The sequence below is a fragment of the Equus quagga genome, chromosome 8, assembly GCF_021613505.1.
Source record: "Equus quagga isolate Etosha38 chromosome 8, UCLA_HA_Equagga_1.0, whole genome shotgun sequence".
In the NCBI taxonomy this organism is placed as follows: domain Eukaryota; kingdom Metazoa; phylum Chordata; class Mammalia; order Perissodactyla; family Equidae; genus Equus; species Equus quagga.
Window position 1 is genome coordinate 59575981 of NC_060274.1, and position 17730 is coordinate 59593710.

The window sequence follows — 17730 nt, forward strand, 5'->3', positions numbered from 1 at the left end:
TTCTGCTCTGATTTTTATTATTTCCTTCCTTCTGCTGATTTTGGGCTTTGATTGTTGTTCTTTTTCCAGTACCTTTAGATGTGCCTTTGGATTGTTTATTTGGGGTTTTTCTTCTTGTTGGGATAGGCCTGAATTGCTATGAACTTCCTTCTTAGAACGCTTTTGCTGTATCCCACAGATTTTGGCATGTCGTATTTTCATTTGTCTCCAGGAATTTTTTGATTTCTCCTTTGATTTCTTCATTGACTCAATCGTTGTTCAGTAACATTTTGTTTAATCTCCACATTTTTGTGGCTTTTCTGGTTTTCTTCCTGTAGTTGATTTCTAGTTTCATACCTTTGTTGTCAGAAGAGATGCATATTATTTTGATCCTCTTAAATTTATTGAGACTTGTTTTGTGGCCTAATATGTGATCAATCCTGGAGAATGTTCCATGGGCATTTGGAAAGAATGTGTGTTCTGTGGTTTTTGGATGGAATGTTCTGTATATATCTACTAAATCCATGTGGTCTAATGTGTCCTTTAAGGCCAGTGATTCCTTATTGATCTTCTGTTTGGATGATCTATCCATTGGTGTAAGTGGAGTGTTAAAGTCCCTTACTTTTATTGTGTTACTGTCTATTTCTCCTCTTATGTCTGTCAATAATTGCTTTGTATATTTAGGTGCTCCTATGTTGGGTGCAGAGATATTTACAAGTGTTATATTTTCTTGTTGGATTGTTCCCTTTATCATTATGTAGTGCCCGTCTTTGTCTCTTGTTACAGTTTTTGTTTTAAAGTCCATTTTGTCTGATGTAAGTATTGCTAACCCCGCTTTCTTTTCTTTGCCATTTGCATAGAATATCTTTTTCCATCCTTTCACTTTTTAGGTCTGAAATGTGTCTCTTGTATGCAGCATATACATGGATCTTGTCTTTTTATCCACTTGGCCACCCTATGGCATTTGATTGGAGCATTTAGTCCATTGACATTTAAAGTAGCTATTGATAAATATGTATTTATTGCCATTTTGTTACTTTTTTTTCCTGGTTGTTTTAGTAGTTCTTCTCTGTTCCTTTCTTTTTCTCTTGCTCTCTTCCCTTGTGGTTTGATGGCTATCTTTAGTAATATGTTTGATTTCTTTTGTCTTACTTTTTTGCTTGCTTATTATAGGTTTCTGATTTGTGATTACCATGAGGATCCTATTTAATATTCTCTCTCTATATAACAGTCTATATTGAGTTGATAGACTCTTTAGCTTGACCTCTTTCTAAAAACTGTACTTTTTCACTCCCCTCCTCCCACATTTTATGCTTTTCCAATCATATATAGTCTGTTGTTTAGTGTATGTCTATCCATTACCCTCTTATCATTGAAATAGGTGATTTTAGTACATTTGTGTTTTAACCTTCATATTATCTTCACAGATAGTTGATCTGCTGCTTTTACTATAGTTTTACATTTACAAGTGATTTTATTGCCTGATTTTTTTGTTGTTTTGTTTTTATGATAATTTTTTTTTATCTCTGTTTGTGGTCATTGCTTTCCCACTTAAGTAAGTCCCTTCATTCCTTGAAGAATTGGTTTCTTGGTGATAAACTCCTTTAATTTTTGCCTGTCTTGGAAGCTCTTTATCTCTCCTTCCATTCTGAATGACAACCTGATGGATAGAATATTCTTGGCTGTAGGTTTTTTTATTTTAGCACTTTAAATACGTCGTGCCATTCTCTTCTTGCCCGTAGGGTCTTGGCTGAGAAGTCCACTGATAGCCTTATGGGCTTCCCTTTGTATGTCACTTGTGGCCTTTCTCTTTCTGCTTTTAGGATTCTCTGTTTATCTTTAATTTTGGCCACTTTAATTATAATATGTCTTGGTGTAGGCCTCTTTGGGCTTATCTTGTTTGGAGCTCTCTGTGCTTCCTGAACTTGGATGTCTGTTTTCTTCCTCAGGTTAGGAAAATTTTCATCTATTATTTCTTGGAATAAATTTTCTGCCCCTTTGTCTTTCTCTTCTCTTTCTGGGACACCTATAATCTGAATGTTAGCATGCTTGATATTGTCCCAGAGTTCCCTTAGACTGTTCTCATTCTGTCTAATTCTTTTTCCTTTTTTCTGTTCTGCTTGGGTGATTTCCTCTAGTCTTTCATCTAGCTCGCTGATCGGTTCTTGTGCATCCTCTACTCTGCTATTGAGTCCCTCTAGTGAATTTCTCAATTCCAGTATTGTATTCTTCATTTCTGATTTTTTTTTTATATCTTCCAGTTCTTTGCTGATGAGCTCACTGTGTTCATCAGTTCTTCTCCCAATATCTGTGAGCATCCTTATGATATTTTGTTTGAACTCTGTCGAGTAGGTTGCTTGTTTCTGTTTCATTTAGTCATTTTTCAGGGATTTTGTCCTGTTCCCTTGCTTGGAAAGTATTCCTTTGTCTCCTCATTATGCTTCTCTCAGATGCGTTTAATTCTTTATATTATTATCATTTTCTAATATGTTTTAGTATTACCCTTTTAGAGTGACATTAAAATAATGGATAATTTGTCTCCATGGAGCACAATGCCCCCTTTTCTTACTCTGGTGAAAGTTGGGGTGGGAGTTGAGCACAGCGGGAGTGGTAAGATCACTCTTAGCACTTTTATGGTCATGATGAGATGTGCCATTTCTGAAAGAGAGTTATTTTGTTGCAGCTAAGCCTTAAGGATTGGTTTATGTAGATATGAGAGTTCTTTTTGTATTAATTAGTGGTATCTGAATGATACAGCTTTGATAATCTGTTTGCATTATCGCTAGAAGATATTGGAGGATTACCTTTATATGACTGAATTTTATACAGTCGTGATTTACAACAGGCGTTGGATAGTGAATATTTTCAGCTTTGTTGGCCATATGATTTCTGTTGCAACTACCGCTCTGTTGTAGCTTGGAAGTTGTAAGACGATATGTAAATGAATGAGTGTGACTGTGTTCCAGTAAACTTTATGGACCCTAGAATTTGATTTTCATATAATTTTCACATGCTATGAAATATTATTCTTTTGACACCACCCTCCATTAAAAAAATAAAAAGCTTCCTAAGCTTATGGGATGTACAAAAACAAGTAGTAGACTCAATTTGCCAGGCCCTAATTTAGAAGATTATATAATAATGTGGAAAATATTCATAACATGTTGAGTGAAAAAAACCAGGTTATAAACAGTATGTATAATGTAGTCCCATTCATGTAAAAAGCCAATTGTCAGCATACAGATAGCACTGGAGGAAGAGGCATCAAAATATTAACGTGGTTCCCTCTTGATGGTTAGATTATGGGTAAATTTACACTTCTACGCTGTGTTCCTTTGCATTTGAGTTTTATACCCTGAATATTTATGACATTTTTTAAAATAAACATTCTTATATTAGGAAAGAGTTATTTCAAAAGTGACAGAGAATCTGTACATTTTCAGCAAAATTGGGTTATTGTTAATTAGTTTGATACAACCTGTTTTGTTTACCCTCTGTTCCATTTTTAGCCGACAAGTCCCAAATTTGGAAAAGCTGACTCATATGAAAAACTGGAAAAACTGGGGGAAGGATCTTATGCTACAGTATACAAAGGGAAAAGCAAGTAAGTTCATCAATTTTTGAATATTTCATGTGGAAAATCTAGCTGCTCTCTTAATACCATGTAACAGTATATTTAAATAATTCTCATTTAATATGCATTAGATATCCCTCCTCAGGTTTTTTTTTGTTGTTTTTTAAGAAGTGTAGAAGTCAGTAGAGTTGGTTTCCCTGCTAGCAAACAATTTTGCAGATTTGTTGAATTTATCGTTTGTGTCCTACCCCTCCCCGCAACTTTGTTTTCTCTTTCTCTTTGGAGTCAGAAACCTCAAACTCGTTTCTAGGTGAATAATATGATTAATTTCTCATGGAAGTTTAGTATTTGCTTAAGAATGAGAGTTCTGATTTGACGAAGCCAAATATATCTGCCATTCTTGATGTCTTTTTAAATTGAGCTTTTTTACTCCATCTTTCAGAAGTCACTTAATTTAAAAACTGCAGACTCTTTCTTTCTTCCCACCCGTTTGCTTTGGCATCATGCTGCATATATTTCCACATAGAACAACAGCTCTTTCCCTGTTTATCCTCTTCCCCCCATGCTGTCTGGGGGTCAGGGAACAGATTTGGATTCTTAAAAGGCTTGCTCCCATATGTTTCTGATAGACCGCCTCCCTCTCCCTTATTAAGAGCACAGAGTTATTGTATTCAGTGACGTGTAGCTTGGAGAAAACTTAATGCTGTTTCTGAACTAACTTCAGGAGACGCAAGCCTTGTTTTACCTTGTTATTATAGCATTACCAAATAATGTTGAAAAATAATTTTCTACCCTATCCCTGTTTTTGTCTCTTTTTTAAGTCATTATACAAGATAGGAAATTCTAAGCTGAGTAATTAAATAAAAAGATATAGAAGAAAATTCTCTGAAGAATCATTCTAAATGGAAACATAATTGGAAATTTTGACTATGTGTTGATTTAGTTAATCTTTGGCTTTTCTGGAATGTAGTCTTAAATGTTTGTTCATGGTTTTTAAGTCAAGAAGATGAAGGAATATTCCTGATAAAGGAAGATCTATAAGTAAGGAAATGAAGAAATGCTGTAAGTCAAAACTAGTAGTACTAATTTTGAGATCTTAGATATTTGCAAAAAAAAAAAAAGAAAAAGGTCTTTTGTCAAAATTGGAATGAACAATAAACATGATAAAGAATAAAAAGCAAAACAAAATCTAGAGCACTGTTAGTGACTTTACTATATTGCTTGAGCATTATGGAACATCATGGTAATGATCTAAATAGTTGAGTTAATTTCAATAATGGTTGTGTTTGAAGTTTTTATATTGTTTCCGAAAGAAAACTAGTTAGTACTTCACTGTATAAAAATTACTTGTACCTTTAATGTTAGTAATATGAAAATAACTGCACTGGATTAAGCATTTGTTTTGTATAAAATATGGTGTATCCGTTGTCTCATTTACTCCTCACTCACCCTATAAGAAGATCCTTTTATTATCGTCTCCCTTGGACTAGGAATCTTGGTGCTTAAGATGTTTGGCCACTTGTCCAAGTTCGTGCAAGTGGTTAGTGGCAAAGCTTGTTTTGGCTCGTGTCTATCTGGTTTGAAGCTATTCTCTTCCTACCATTACACTGTACTGCTTCCACTGATTAAGGCCTTCTTTGGAAAGACTTGATCCTCGTTGAATATTCCAGATAGTTCTCACATATGGTCTGACTTGTTTTAATTGTGAATCAAACAGAAGCAAACATACTATTTCATTATAAGGAAACAAACCAATCACTTTGAAGTACATTCCCACAAAAGATGTGCTCAGCTGATTTCCACATGCAATTTAATAACTCTATTTAATGCTTACATTTAAGATTTATGTCAAAATCATGGAGATAGTTGAAAAATTTTCTGTTTATTATGCCTGAATAAAAGAAAGACTGCCTTTCAAGTACTTGCAATCCTTGAAGAGGATAGTTCTGGACAGTTAATGCTTTTCACTCCAGCGGGTCTAAATGTATCTTGTCAGCACTTCTCAAGCATTTTCAAACCTTCTGGTCACATGTAGTATTTAATTTCCTCCATCTGGACATGAAAGCCATTGATTACTCACCTGCTTTAAGAGATGACGGGTTACCTGTGCTTGCTTGCTTGCCATATGGTGGCAAGGTTGGGCCAAAGAACAACAGTTACGTGCCATCTAGCAACACTTGAGGACTGAGTTTGTCTGGTGGGTCCCCTGAAGTGCCACATAATTTAAAGAGCCACCTAAATATTGGGAGCCCCGTTCCAGTATTCCTCACCTCTCTCCCATAGATGTCTGCATCCCTGCCTCCATCTTTACAGATTATCTCTATCATCTTCCCCAAGAGCAGCTATTATTATCTTGCAATAAAGCTGCCTGGAATTTGTAGAGATCCCACTGATTTTCAGTTGGTGAGCAGTTTATATATATGTGTTGATTTACAGGTGTCAAGTTTGAATTTTTCCATGAAGCTCATTGTATTAGTTTGTTGGGGGTGCTGAAACAAAATGCCTCAGACTGGGTGGCTTAAACCCCAGAAATTTATTGTCTCACAGTTCTGGAGGCTAGATGTAAGACCAAGGTGTTGGCAGAGCTGGTTCCTTCTGAGGATTGGCTCTGGAAGGGAAAATCTGTTCCATGCCTCTCTCCTGGTTTCTGTGTGCTGGCAATCTTTGGTATTCCTGTCTTGTAGATGCGTCATCCTGATCTCTGCCTTCATGTTCACATGATGTTCTCTTGGTGTGTCTGTCTCTATGTCTAAATTTCCCCTTTTTATAAGGACACATCATATTGGATTAGGGCCTACCCTACTGACCTCATTTTAACTTGATTACTTCTGTAAAGACCCTATTTCCAAATAATGTCACATTCTAAGGTATTAGGCATTAGAACTTCGACATATCTTTTTGGAGGATACAATTCAATCCATTATACTTATTAATTTCAAACATCACTAAATTGGCATTGTGTTCATGACAATGTTTTTCTTTTCCTACTTATGGTCTATGTAAGCCATTTTTTATTTCATGGTTCTTCTTTAAGTAATATAAGCAAAGGGTATGCCCCCGCATCAAGAGGTTTGTGTAATTGTTGATTTTGGTATGGTTGCTGTTAGCCGTAATTTAGAAACTTGAGATGGAATAGAAAGACTTTTTATTATCTTGAATTCTCTTGGGTTTCTTATTCCTGTAGGGACACATAGGTTGGGGAGAAGTTAACCAAGATTCCTATACCACTATGTAGCCTCCTTGGTAATGAACTTGATTCTAAAGAATGTGGCTGGTTATCTGCAACCACATCAACAGACAACACACTCAAAAACGTCTTTTTATTTTTATTTTTAAATGATTTGAACTTCTCACATTTTCATGTTTGAGTAGAGATTTTTTTTAACCGATGTTCTCCAGCTTCTTAATACTTTCTTTGTGCTTCTGTATGTGTTTATGTTTGGGAAAGGGAGGTAGTTTATCATCATTCTGACTACTGATCTCTATCCTAATTTGGTTTCCTGATTATGTTCTCTCTTCTAAATCCCTGTAGCATTTAATATAGGATTAAAAAAAATCATGCATTATATAATATTTTGCATTTTTAAACATGTGGCATTTTAAAATGTCTTTAATTAAGCTCCTTGAAATCATCTTTTTACTTCTCAGTTTCCCAGGGACTTTTGTACATTAAAAGACTTATTAACATTTTTTGAGTTTATTCAACTAATGATGAGTGTTTAGTTATTTCATTTTTATGCCTTTTCTATGCTATAGGTGAAAAAGAGGTAACTCAGATGCTGATTCTGCCCTTGGGAAACTTAACAATCTTGAAGGAAGGTGGTCCATATACATAAGTAACTATGTAAGTTAGGATGTACTATACTCTCTCTAACCATAACTCAGTAAGAAAGGCCCTGGGTAAAACGGTGTGGAATTTCAAGAGGAAAGAAGAGAGGATGATGTTGACTAAAGTATTTTAAGTATATTCTCTCCAGTGGTGACTGATTGAATTCACAGCCTCATGTGCTTTTAAGTCAAGCCTTCCTGTCACTGTGTGTCTTAGTAGGACTCCTTGGGACAGTTCCCTTTTGGGGCTTGGTTCTCCAAGCACATGTAATCAAATTTTCACCCTTTGTTACTAGACTCTCCACTAAATGTGTTAAAGCCTGAGGGCCTTAAAGTAAAAACAAGCTGATTCATTTTGATTATTTTGCAAATTTTGCCTAAGCAAAAGTGTTATGTTTGAGTGTTAAAGTGGACTTGGCTTTAAACAGTATAATTTGGCAGGGTTGGTGGGTTGTTCATGGCTGAGCACCCACGAATGCCTGGCTGTGACAGCTGTGACCGCCAGCCACCTCAACTTCCAAACTTGAGACGTGCTGGGACTCCTGTGCTTCTCTGTGCCCTGGGATCTGCTGGTGGGGCGTGCTCAAGTCCCTCCCTGACGCCCAAGTTCCCCCAGATTTCTGCACCAAAGTGGTGAGAAGCTATGAACCTTTGCTCTTGCCTGGGACAGTCTGGTTTTCCTTCATCTAGCGGGGATGTGAGGCTGTAGCTGCTTGCTTTCGATTTTCTCCTACTTCTAATGTCATTTAGGGAAAGAAAAACCTTGCTCTTTGTTCCATCTCTGGAATTAGAGTATTGGACCTCCTCAGACTAAGTCATTCCACAGATGGTCCTGATTTCTGGTCATTTTTTCTGCTTATCTTCAGTTTCACTGTTGAGCAACATGCCAAAGCCTTACTCCTGTGGGAGATTGCTCAACAGAGAAGCCTGCCCACACTGGTGTGTGCCAGCCGTAAATTGTTATCTCAGAGGTCAATAAGAACAATGGAGGAATTTGCTCACTTTATGTAACATGAGATTTATGTGACTGAAAGTGCCAATCTTCTTTTAGCATTTCATTCTGCCAATTTGTGCTGAATAATTGAACTTGAATTAAACGACCTAATAAATTGAGAGACTACGCCAAACCAAGACTGAAATATACTAAATACATTTCAAAGAGCTCTTCAAAGCCCCAGGAGAAATAGGGGGAAGAAACGCTGTTAATTAAAACAAGCAGCAGCAAGAAGAAAGGCAGTGGCAGTTAACTACTTTTTCAGAATATGTGAGATTAAAGAGGTGGCTCTTATTGCTTGCCCTGGGGGTCAACTCCATTGAAACACTATCAGGAGGAGTTTGAAGAATTCTGTAAGTCAGAAATCCCCAGATGGAAAACTCTGGACTCCTGGTTCACTGAAGTTTCAGTCCTAAGTGTTGACACCTGGACTGTCATGCTGACTTCTAGTGTCCTGAGAGGTTACTTACCCACAAATGGGAACTCGGAACAAAACAGAGGCAAATCTGATTACGTTTTATAAGCTCTGCTGCAGGATGCTCCCGAGGCTCAGTCTCTGCTTCTCATTAGGTCTGCTCTGATTTCGCTTAGACTGTGGGTCCTTGGGCCAAAGTTTATTATCACAGCACACTTCAAAGACCAAGCCTGTAACCACACTATTAGTCATAGGATATGAAAATGGCATCATAGTATGATAATACAATCAGTGTTAGCTTTGTAATTTAATGCTCAAATACAGCAATACAACGTACAATGAGAGAAACTGGATTTTTTTAAAAAAAGCCAATGGAGTTTGCTCCATGTGATTTTCAGATCTGATGCTCCTTGATTATAGATGAAAGTTGAAAAAATAGAGTTCTTATCTTCACCTAGTCCAGGGGGATAACAGCGCATCCACCACAACATCTGCTAATTTTATTTTTAAAAACCCTGAAGTCTATTCAAATTGCAGATTCAGCCCTGACTTCCTTTGGAAGAAGAATGCAAGGCATTCGACTCTGGTTCATTGGTACAGCTGGTTTCATTTAGCTTGCAGCAGATAAATAAACAATGCCTAATCTTTTTGACAAAAGTGACAATGAGGATATTGTTTGGGCAAGAAGCATGATTTCAATTATTAGACTAAACTGTACAGGAATAACTTTCCTATTAGACAATGTTTAAATGTATTGGCCTCTGTTAACCATTTTTAGTATCAGGGTTCTTTGATCATTTGATTGGAAGACTCTCAAAGCAATCAGTGATATTTGCCGTCTACAAAATTGTGGTCATATATCAGCTATGCCCAGCTTGTGAAAATGGAGCCATTCTTTGGATAGTGGAAGAATTTTTTGAAAGAGTTAGTGTGGAAATTTCCAATTATCATTAATGTCAGGGCTCCTAGAATCTCTCTCCCATAGTTAAGTTTAAGTGGTTTTTGAGGAGAATTAGGGTAAGGATATGATGATAAGATTGGTTTCACTTTAAAGCGTATCTACATTCGTGAGTTGCTTCATTTTTATTGTCATCCTTTTAGTTTAAACCGGGACATTAGGGAAGTAGCATTTTTCTAGTCTAAACCAGCCGTTTTTAGCTGGTTCTCAGTTTTCCTTCCCGGGATACATTTGATGATTTCTGGAGACATTTTTGGTTTTTGCAACTTGGGGAGCAGTAGTGGTGTTACTGGCATCTACAGGCTAGGGATGCTGTGAAATATCCTACAAATGAACAAGATAGTCTCCTGCAACAAAGAATTATCTGGCCCAAAGTGTCAGTGGTGCCAAAGGTGCGAAACCCTGGTCTAAACAAGAAATGCACAGAAGTACCTACTTAGATGAGCTCCTTCCTTTAGAGATATTTATTAAGCCCTTACTGTGTTCTTTATACTAGGGCAGGCAATGGCTATATAATCGTGAACAAAACTGAGTTCCTCTTTTCGTGGAGCCTATCATTTAGTGGGGAGGCAAAAATTAATCAAATCAGCAGACACATCTGTAGTTTTAAATTACATAAACAAAAAGAGAGCTATGAGAATGAGTTAACATAGAGAGTGGTGGGTTATGTATATTTGAGTGAGAGAGAGGGGTGGACAATAAGTATACTTTAGATGGATGGATAATGGAAGCCTTGCTGAGGAGGGGACATTTACACTTAGATCTAAAGAGGAGATGTGACAAATTAGATAAAGAGTAGGGACAAGAGTGTTTCAGGTCAGACCCTGAGAAGAGCTTGGGGTGTTCTGTAGGCTCAGAGAGCCCATGTGACTGGGGGCATAGGGTGAGACTGGTGTGAATTGAATTTTGAGAAGTTGGTAAGGGCTTAAGAATCATCTTAGGAAAGTTCTGCTTTTATATTACTACAAAATGAGCCACTCCAAAGCTTAGAGACTTAAAACAAAAACTATCATTGGTTTTGCCCATGAATCTGCAGTTGGGAAAGGTCTGGGCAGGAAAAGTTTGTTTCTGCTCCATGTGGTGTCATTTTGTCCAGCTTGACAGGGATATAATGGATCCACTGTCAACATGGTTCACTCGCATGGTTGGCAAGTTGGTGCTGGCTCTTCATGTGGCTGAGGCTTTCTAATAGCAAGGTGACAGGGTTCTCAGAGTGAACATCCCAAGACGTAGGAAGTGAGAGTTCTGGCTTTAGCTCCAACATGTAAAGAGCTTGGAAGTTGTTGCTTACATCCTTACAAAGAGAAAAAGCAAGGCAAATTGAAAATAACAACTTTTCTTCAATTCTTCACAGAACAGAGGTCACAGGGAAAACTACTATACTAAACTCTGGAGAAATAGACACGTCAAGATACACATAACCAAAATCTCCTTACCTGGGGCACAAGCTACTGGAGCCATAAACTGGTAGGGACACTTAAATGGTAATTTTGATGAATTGCTAGAGACTGAGTGTGGATTAGTATGAGAGTGAAAACTCCTGGGGGCCACAGTCTTAAGGGGGCCCCCACACTCTTGTGAGCTTTGCCTTCAGGAGTCCCACAAAGTTCTCAGAGTGAAGATCATGGAAAGATCCTGCCTCTGGTGGGCTGAGGGGGAGAGTAGTCATTGTGAAATATAGCCAGAGCATTCTCCCTCACAAAAGCCTACTCTCCAGGGAAAAGTCTTTGCTAGAGACTTGTCCCAGCTGGTGGAAGGGCCTTTCTCCTGCTCAGGCTTTTTCAAGCCTTTCTGTCTCACCTAAGTGGGGGAAACCGTAGTCAACAATGGTCAGGGTCTCATGGAAATAGATTGGGAACATTGCATTCAGGAAAGGAAGTAGAAGGTTGAAAGGACAAAAAGCTATATCACTGGAGAAACACTGGTGAGGGTCACATCCCAAGATGCAAGCCTGTTAAAAGAATGTAGATTTACTCTCAAGATTTTAGAACACTAGAAGAATTTGAAGCCTCTGGTACCAGTAGCTACAGCAAATAGTAAACACTGCACAACTCTTAGCCAGATTAACACAAATCCTTACATTTGGCTTTTAACACAAGATGACAAAGCATTCTAAAAGGTAAGAAAAAAATACTACCTGAAAAGACAAAGCACTTATCACAACTAGACTCAGATATGACACAGATGTTGCAATTATCAGAGAGAGAATTTAAAATAACTATGAGTAATATGTTAAGGGCTGTAATGGAAAAAGTAGACAACATGCAAGAAAAATGGGTGATGCAAACAGAGAAATGAGAACTCTATGAAAGAATCAAAAGAAAATGCTGGAAATAAAAAACACTCTAATAAATGAAAGATGCCTGTGATGTGTCTTAGTAGACTGAACACAGATGAAGAAAGGATGAGCTTGAATACAGGTAAGTAAAAACTTCCCAAACTGAAATGCAAAGGAGAAAAAAGTCCAAAGCAGAGCATCTGAGAACTGGGGGACAATATCAAAAAGTGTAACATATGCATAATTGGAATACTAGCACAAGAAAGAGGGAATGGAGCAGAAGTATTTGAAGTGATAATGGCAGAAACCTTTCCAAAATTCATGACAGACACCAAACCACAGGTACACAAAGCTCAGAGCACACTAAGTAGGCTAAATATATATATATATATATTTAAACAAAACCAAAAAATAAAAATAATAAACCCCACACCTAGGCATATCATATTCAAATTGCAGAAAAACAGAGACAAAGAGAAAATTGTAGATGAAGCTAGAGGACAAATACTTTACCTATAGAGAAACAACAATAAGAATTACATCAGACTTCTCATCAGAAACCATGCAAGCAAGAGGAGAGTGGAGCGAAATACTTAAAGAAACTACTTTAAAAAATCACCAACTTAGAATTCTATGGCCAATAAATATCCTTCAAAAATGAAGGACAAATAAAAATTTTCTCGGATGAACAAAAACCGGGGGAATTCATTGCCAGTAGACTTGTCCTATAAGAAATATTAAAAGAAGTTCTTCAGGCAAAAGGAAAATGATATAGGTCGAAATTTGGATCTATATAACAGTGTCAGAGAAGGAATAAATTGAAGTAAAATGAAGTCTTTTATTTTTCTTCTTACTTGATCTAAAAGCAAACTGCTTATTTAAAGCAATGATGGTAACTATTGGGTGATTATAGCATATAGATAAATGAAAGGAATGACAGCAGTATCACAAGAGATGGGTGACTGGAATTGAGAACACTGTGTTATAAGTTACCTATAGGCTACACATGATGTGATATAGTATTATTTGAAAGTGGACTTAGATTAGTTAGAAATGTATAATGTCAACTCTAGGACAACTACTACAAAAATTTCAAGAAGTTTATTGATACGCTAAGAGGATATAAAATGGAATCATAAAATGCTCAATTAAAGTCAGAGGAGATAGAAAAAGAGGGGAGAAACAAAGGACAAGTACAATGAATAGAAAACAGTTGCAAACAGGATAGTTATCAATACACCTATATCAAAATCACTTAGAATGTAATTGGTCTAAATATACCAATTAAATGACAGAGATTGTCAGAGTAGATAAAAAACAAGACCCAATGATAATGTTGTTTACAAGAAACCCATCTTAAATATAAAGACTCAGGTTAAAAGTAAAGGGATAGAAATATCATCCTAATACTAATTAAAAGGAAGCTTGAGCAGTTTTATTAATTTCAGACTAAGCAGACACTTCTGATGATTCAGAAGACTATCAGGGATAAAGAGGGGCATTACCTAATGATAGAGGGGTCAATTACCCAAGAAGCCATAACAATTCTTTTTTTTTTTTTTGAGGAAGATTAGCCCTGAGCTAACTGCTGCCAATCCTCCTCTTTTTCGCTGAGGAAGCCTGGCCCTGAGCTAACATCCATGCTCATCTTTCTCTACTTTATATGTGGGACGCCTACCACAGCATGGCGTGCCAAGTGGTGCCATGTCCGCACCCGGGATACAAACCGGCGAACCCTGGGCCACCGAAGCGGAATGTGTGCACTTAACTGCTGCGCCACCGGGCTGGCCCCCATAACAATTCTTCATGTGTATGCACCTAACAATAGAGTGTCAACATACGTAATGGCAAAAATGTATACAACTGAAAGGAGAAATGGACAAATCCACTGTTGTAGTTGGAGACTGCAACACCCTTCTGTCAGAACTGATAGATCAAGCTGGCAGAAAGATCAGTAAGGTGCAGATGACCTGAACAGTGCTAACAACATACAGAAAGTGTAACTGCCAATATTTTAAGGCCTGTCCCCAAAACTGGCACAGTGGCACTTTCTCCTACTTTATTGATCAAATATTCAAATCGACCAGATTCAAGGGTAGAGGACGTAGAGTGTACCATTCAATGAAGCATGTCAAAGAATTTTGGGGCCATTTTGTAATACCTCACAATATAGTTTGGATTTCATCTTAGTCTGGAGTTAAATCTTGCTCTCATTTTTGCATGGAGTTCTTTCGTTTATCTTATCTAACCAAGTATCCATTGACTCCTGTTTAGATTAACTTCACTAAGTTTTAGATAACATTCTTGAGAAGGACAAGGATCCAGTTTGGTATAAGGTGCTTTGTGTGGAAGGGGACCTTATGTCCTGGTTTGTCTGGAATAATCCTGGTCTATGCTTATTGTTTTTGTGTAATTATTAATAGTGCTTCTTTTTACTAATTCAGTATTTTTACTATTTTGTGTCCCCATTTGGATGATAAAATATATGATCACATTTATATAGTATTTTATTCCTCTGGAAACTTGATAAAACATTTTGCAAGAAAACTAAATTTGATTAAAGTATTTTATTATGAATCCAAGTATTTAGAAACGTGAATTTCAGCAGCAGTTTTTTTGAATTGTTTTTGATTGGCATTAAACTTCTAATGCAGATTCATAAATTAATTTTAAAAGTTTCCTGGCCGGTTAATAAGCTTTAGGTACAGCACATGCTCTTGGATAGCAAGGTATGGAGGCTTGACTTCATGATTTTTGTGAAACAGCAGATGATCAGTCTAAAATTCAAATGACCCACCCAGATCCCTTACTACTAAAACATAAATGATATGTTCATAAGAGGCTCAGAGTAATTCAAGGTAGTGGAAATGCTGGAAATTTGAAACAGGAATTAATGAATAAGCTGGGGCTTGGGTGAAATTAGGTGCTATTAGAACTCAAAGCTAATAGACTGTAGCATCAGTGAGTTTTAGTCAAATGCTTATAATCTATTTAGCACTGGTGCATACAAAAGGAGTGAACTATACCATTGGGAGCAACTATAATAATGGAAAGATGACCCTTATCTGAAAAATCTAGGATGACAAATTGCATACAGTAATCAAGTACAAGATTGGATTGTAGACACTGCTGATTTGGGGTGATTTTCGAGGACTATGACATTTGGTAGGCCAGAATCAATAAGGAAGGCTTTGGAGAAAGGCGTGGGGCTTGATCTGATCCTTTCCCTATGTATGCTTGGGTTGCCCAGGAAGTTCAACTTCAGGCTCTTGTATATTGCCTCATCATAATGAACTAGAGTGATATCTGCTTTTTTCAGTAGAATCTGAAAGAGGAAAAGATAGCACAAGCTCAGTGGCTTTTACGCAGAAAAATATCTGAGCCCAAAAATTCTCAGAAAGAAAATTATTTTAAAGATTCCAGGCATGAGATATTTTTCATGCATAATGGTTGATTCTGGAGCAAATATGTGCTCCCTTCTGGGGTTCAATGAAACAGACATGTATTTCCCTGTATAAGCAAATTCTTTGAAAATTTAAAAGATAATTCCATCTGTAGTTCAAAATGGTCTCTTTGGGATTGCTGTGTTTTTATCTCTGTTTTCAGGAATTTAAATCAATAATCTTACAGATCCACCAGCATCATGTGAGTTCAGGGAAAATTATAAACACTGGGAACTTAGGTTAATAGTTGAAAGCCCTGTGGTAACTCAAGAGAGCATAAGGTAGAAGTCGTCCTAATTGGCCTGATGGGTGAGACAAGAGAGTGAATTCTGAAGGAGCTTAGCAGCAAGCACAGGTACTCACCGACAAGACAGTGCCTGAGGAAGCAGAAAGGGAAGCAAAGGCTTTTGTTGTGTGTCTGCTCAAACCTCTTAGGAGAAAGAAGAAGGAAGTGGAGAGACTGAGAAACCAAATAAATGTTACAAATGAGGCCTATTGGGGATCCCAAAGGAAGCTGAATTCCTAATGAGAAGACAATGGACTCAGTTAAACAGAATGACGCTTTCTTTTTCACCTCGTGTTCCCGGGAAAGTTTCAGTACTAAGCTCTGGAGAGTTGAAGGCAACTAGGACTGTGCCCAAAATACAGCATGGCGGATTATTAAATTAAAATGCAAGATATCTCATCTCTGAGTGAAACAGAAGAGGTGAAAAATAGAACACCAAGTAAGAGTTGGGCAAAGGAAGAACCAAATAATATGAGAGGGATTGCCTAGAGAGAGAGCAAGAAAACCAGCCACGTACCAAGGGAGGAAGGGAGTTGCAGAAGAGTGTGGATGATGCTGTCAAATTTCAGCAAGGTCCAAATCAGTGAGTCCTGAAAAGAATCCATTAAATTTGCAATTAGAAGGGCTTTTCCTAAGTATGTGTAGGGGACTGGTAGGGATGGAGGCCTAATTGCTTAGATTGAAGAGGGAGAGGGAAAAAAATGGAGGCTGAAATGCAGGCTGTTCTTTCGAGGAGTGAGGCAGGGAAGGAAAGGAGAAGAAGAAGGAAGGGCAGAAGTACTTTTTGTTGTTTTAGTTTTAAACTAAGTGGGAAAGAATTGAGGATGTGTGTGGATTATAACAAAGGAGTCAGTAAAAAGGGAAAGAGAAAATGATTAAGGAAATACTTGAAGTATATTCTTGATGAAGAAATTTGGGGAGCTCTGTTTTGTCTGTCACTTGAACTGTATTCCATATGTTCCCTGATAATTGGTCTCCTCCTTTCTTGTTCTGATAACATATACTCTGAAATAGCTGTTTTTGTTGCCAGTGCCATCTCATTTAGGACTTAAACCTATGAGAATGTTATCCTTCTTAAGTATCTCTTCTCTTTTTGTGTTCTTTAACAATTCAAGTACATCATTGAACTCTCTGTAGCACATTGGTTTCTCTTCTTGGCCCTTTTTCTTCATCAATATTAGTTGTGATTTTTAAAATAACAATATTTTTGTGAAACTTCTATCTCTCAGTGCTATCTTTCTCTTTGTAGTGTAGAGTCATGAAATAAAGCTGATATTTATTGAACATTGGGTTGAGCTTCATTTTCTCACCTGTGAAAATAGGGCTGATAATAGAATTGATTTTATACAGCTGTGAAGAATATGTATGAATGAATACATTTGGAATATTTAGAACATTATGTCACATATAGTACATGCTAAATGAATGTCAGCTATTCACTTTTTTCTTTGTTTCTTATAGCAATCCTAGAAAAGCTTTAAAATAAGATTATTTCTCCCAGTTTACAGATGAAGAAACTGAGGTCTATAGAGTTTGAGTAACTTGCCCACGATCACTCATCTAAGTGGCAGAGCCAGGATTCAGACTCACTCAGTCCACCTCCAGAGCTGAATTCTTGATTTTTTTCTCCGTTATTTTTTTTTGAAAAATTTTGAAATCTACTTTCTTAAAATCTATGCTTACTCTACCCTTTTGTTAATGATTAACTCTGGGATATGTAGCCAGTTTCTCCCATGATTGTCATGTCTTCCCTGTGTGTCAGCATTGTAATTTCTCTTTAGTCATTTATCATTCGTATTCTCTACTGGTCTGGCAACTCCACAGTGACATCATAGCTATTTTTCCCCCTATTTCACCGAAGTGATTTGTGGCTGTCCATACAGTAGGTGCCTGCGTGAAATAGAACACTCACTGCTCCCCTTTCCCTTTGTATTAGGATAAATTTATTTTGGACAAGTTTTTCCATTCTATTGCT

The 17730-nt window shown here is 37.1% G+C and overlaps 1 protein-coding gene across 1 annotated transcript in view; it reads left to right on the forward strand.

The window, feature by feature from the left end:
• Positions 1–17730, forward strand: part of CDK14 (cyclin dependent kinase 14) — a 550173-nt gene that overhangs the window by 142046 nt on the left and 390397 nt on the right. Inside the window, exon 4 of the mRNA XM_046669616.1 lies at positions 3489–3583. Within this exon, the coding sequence (XP_046525572.1) occupies positions 3489–3583 (95 nt within the window). The remainder of the gene's footprint in view (positions 1–3488; positions 3584–17730) is intronic.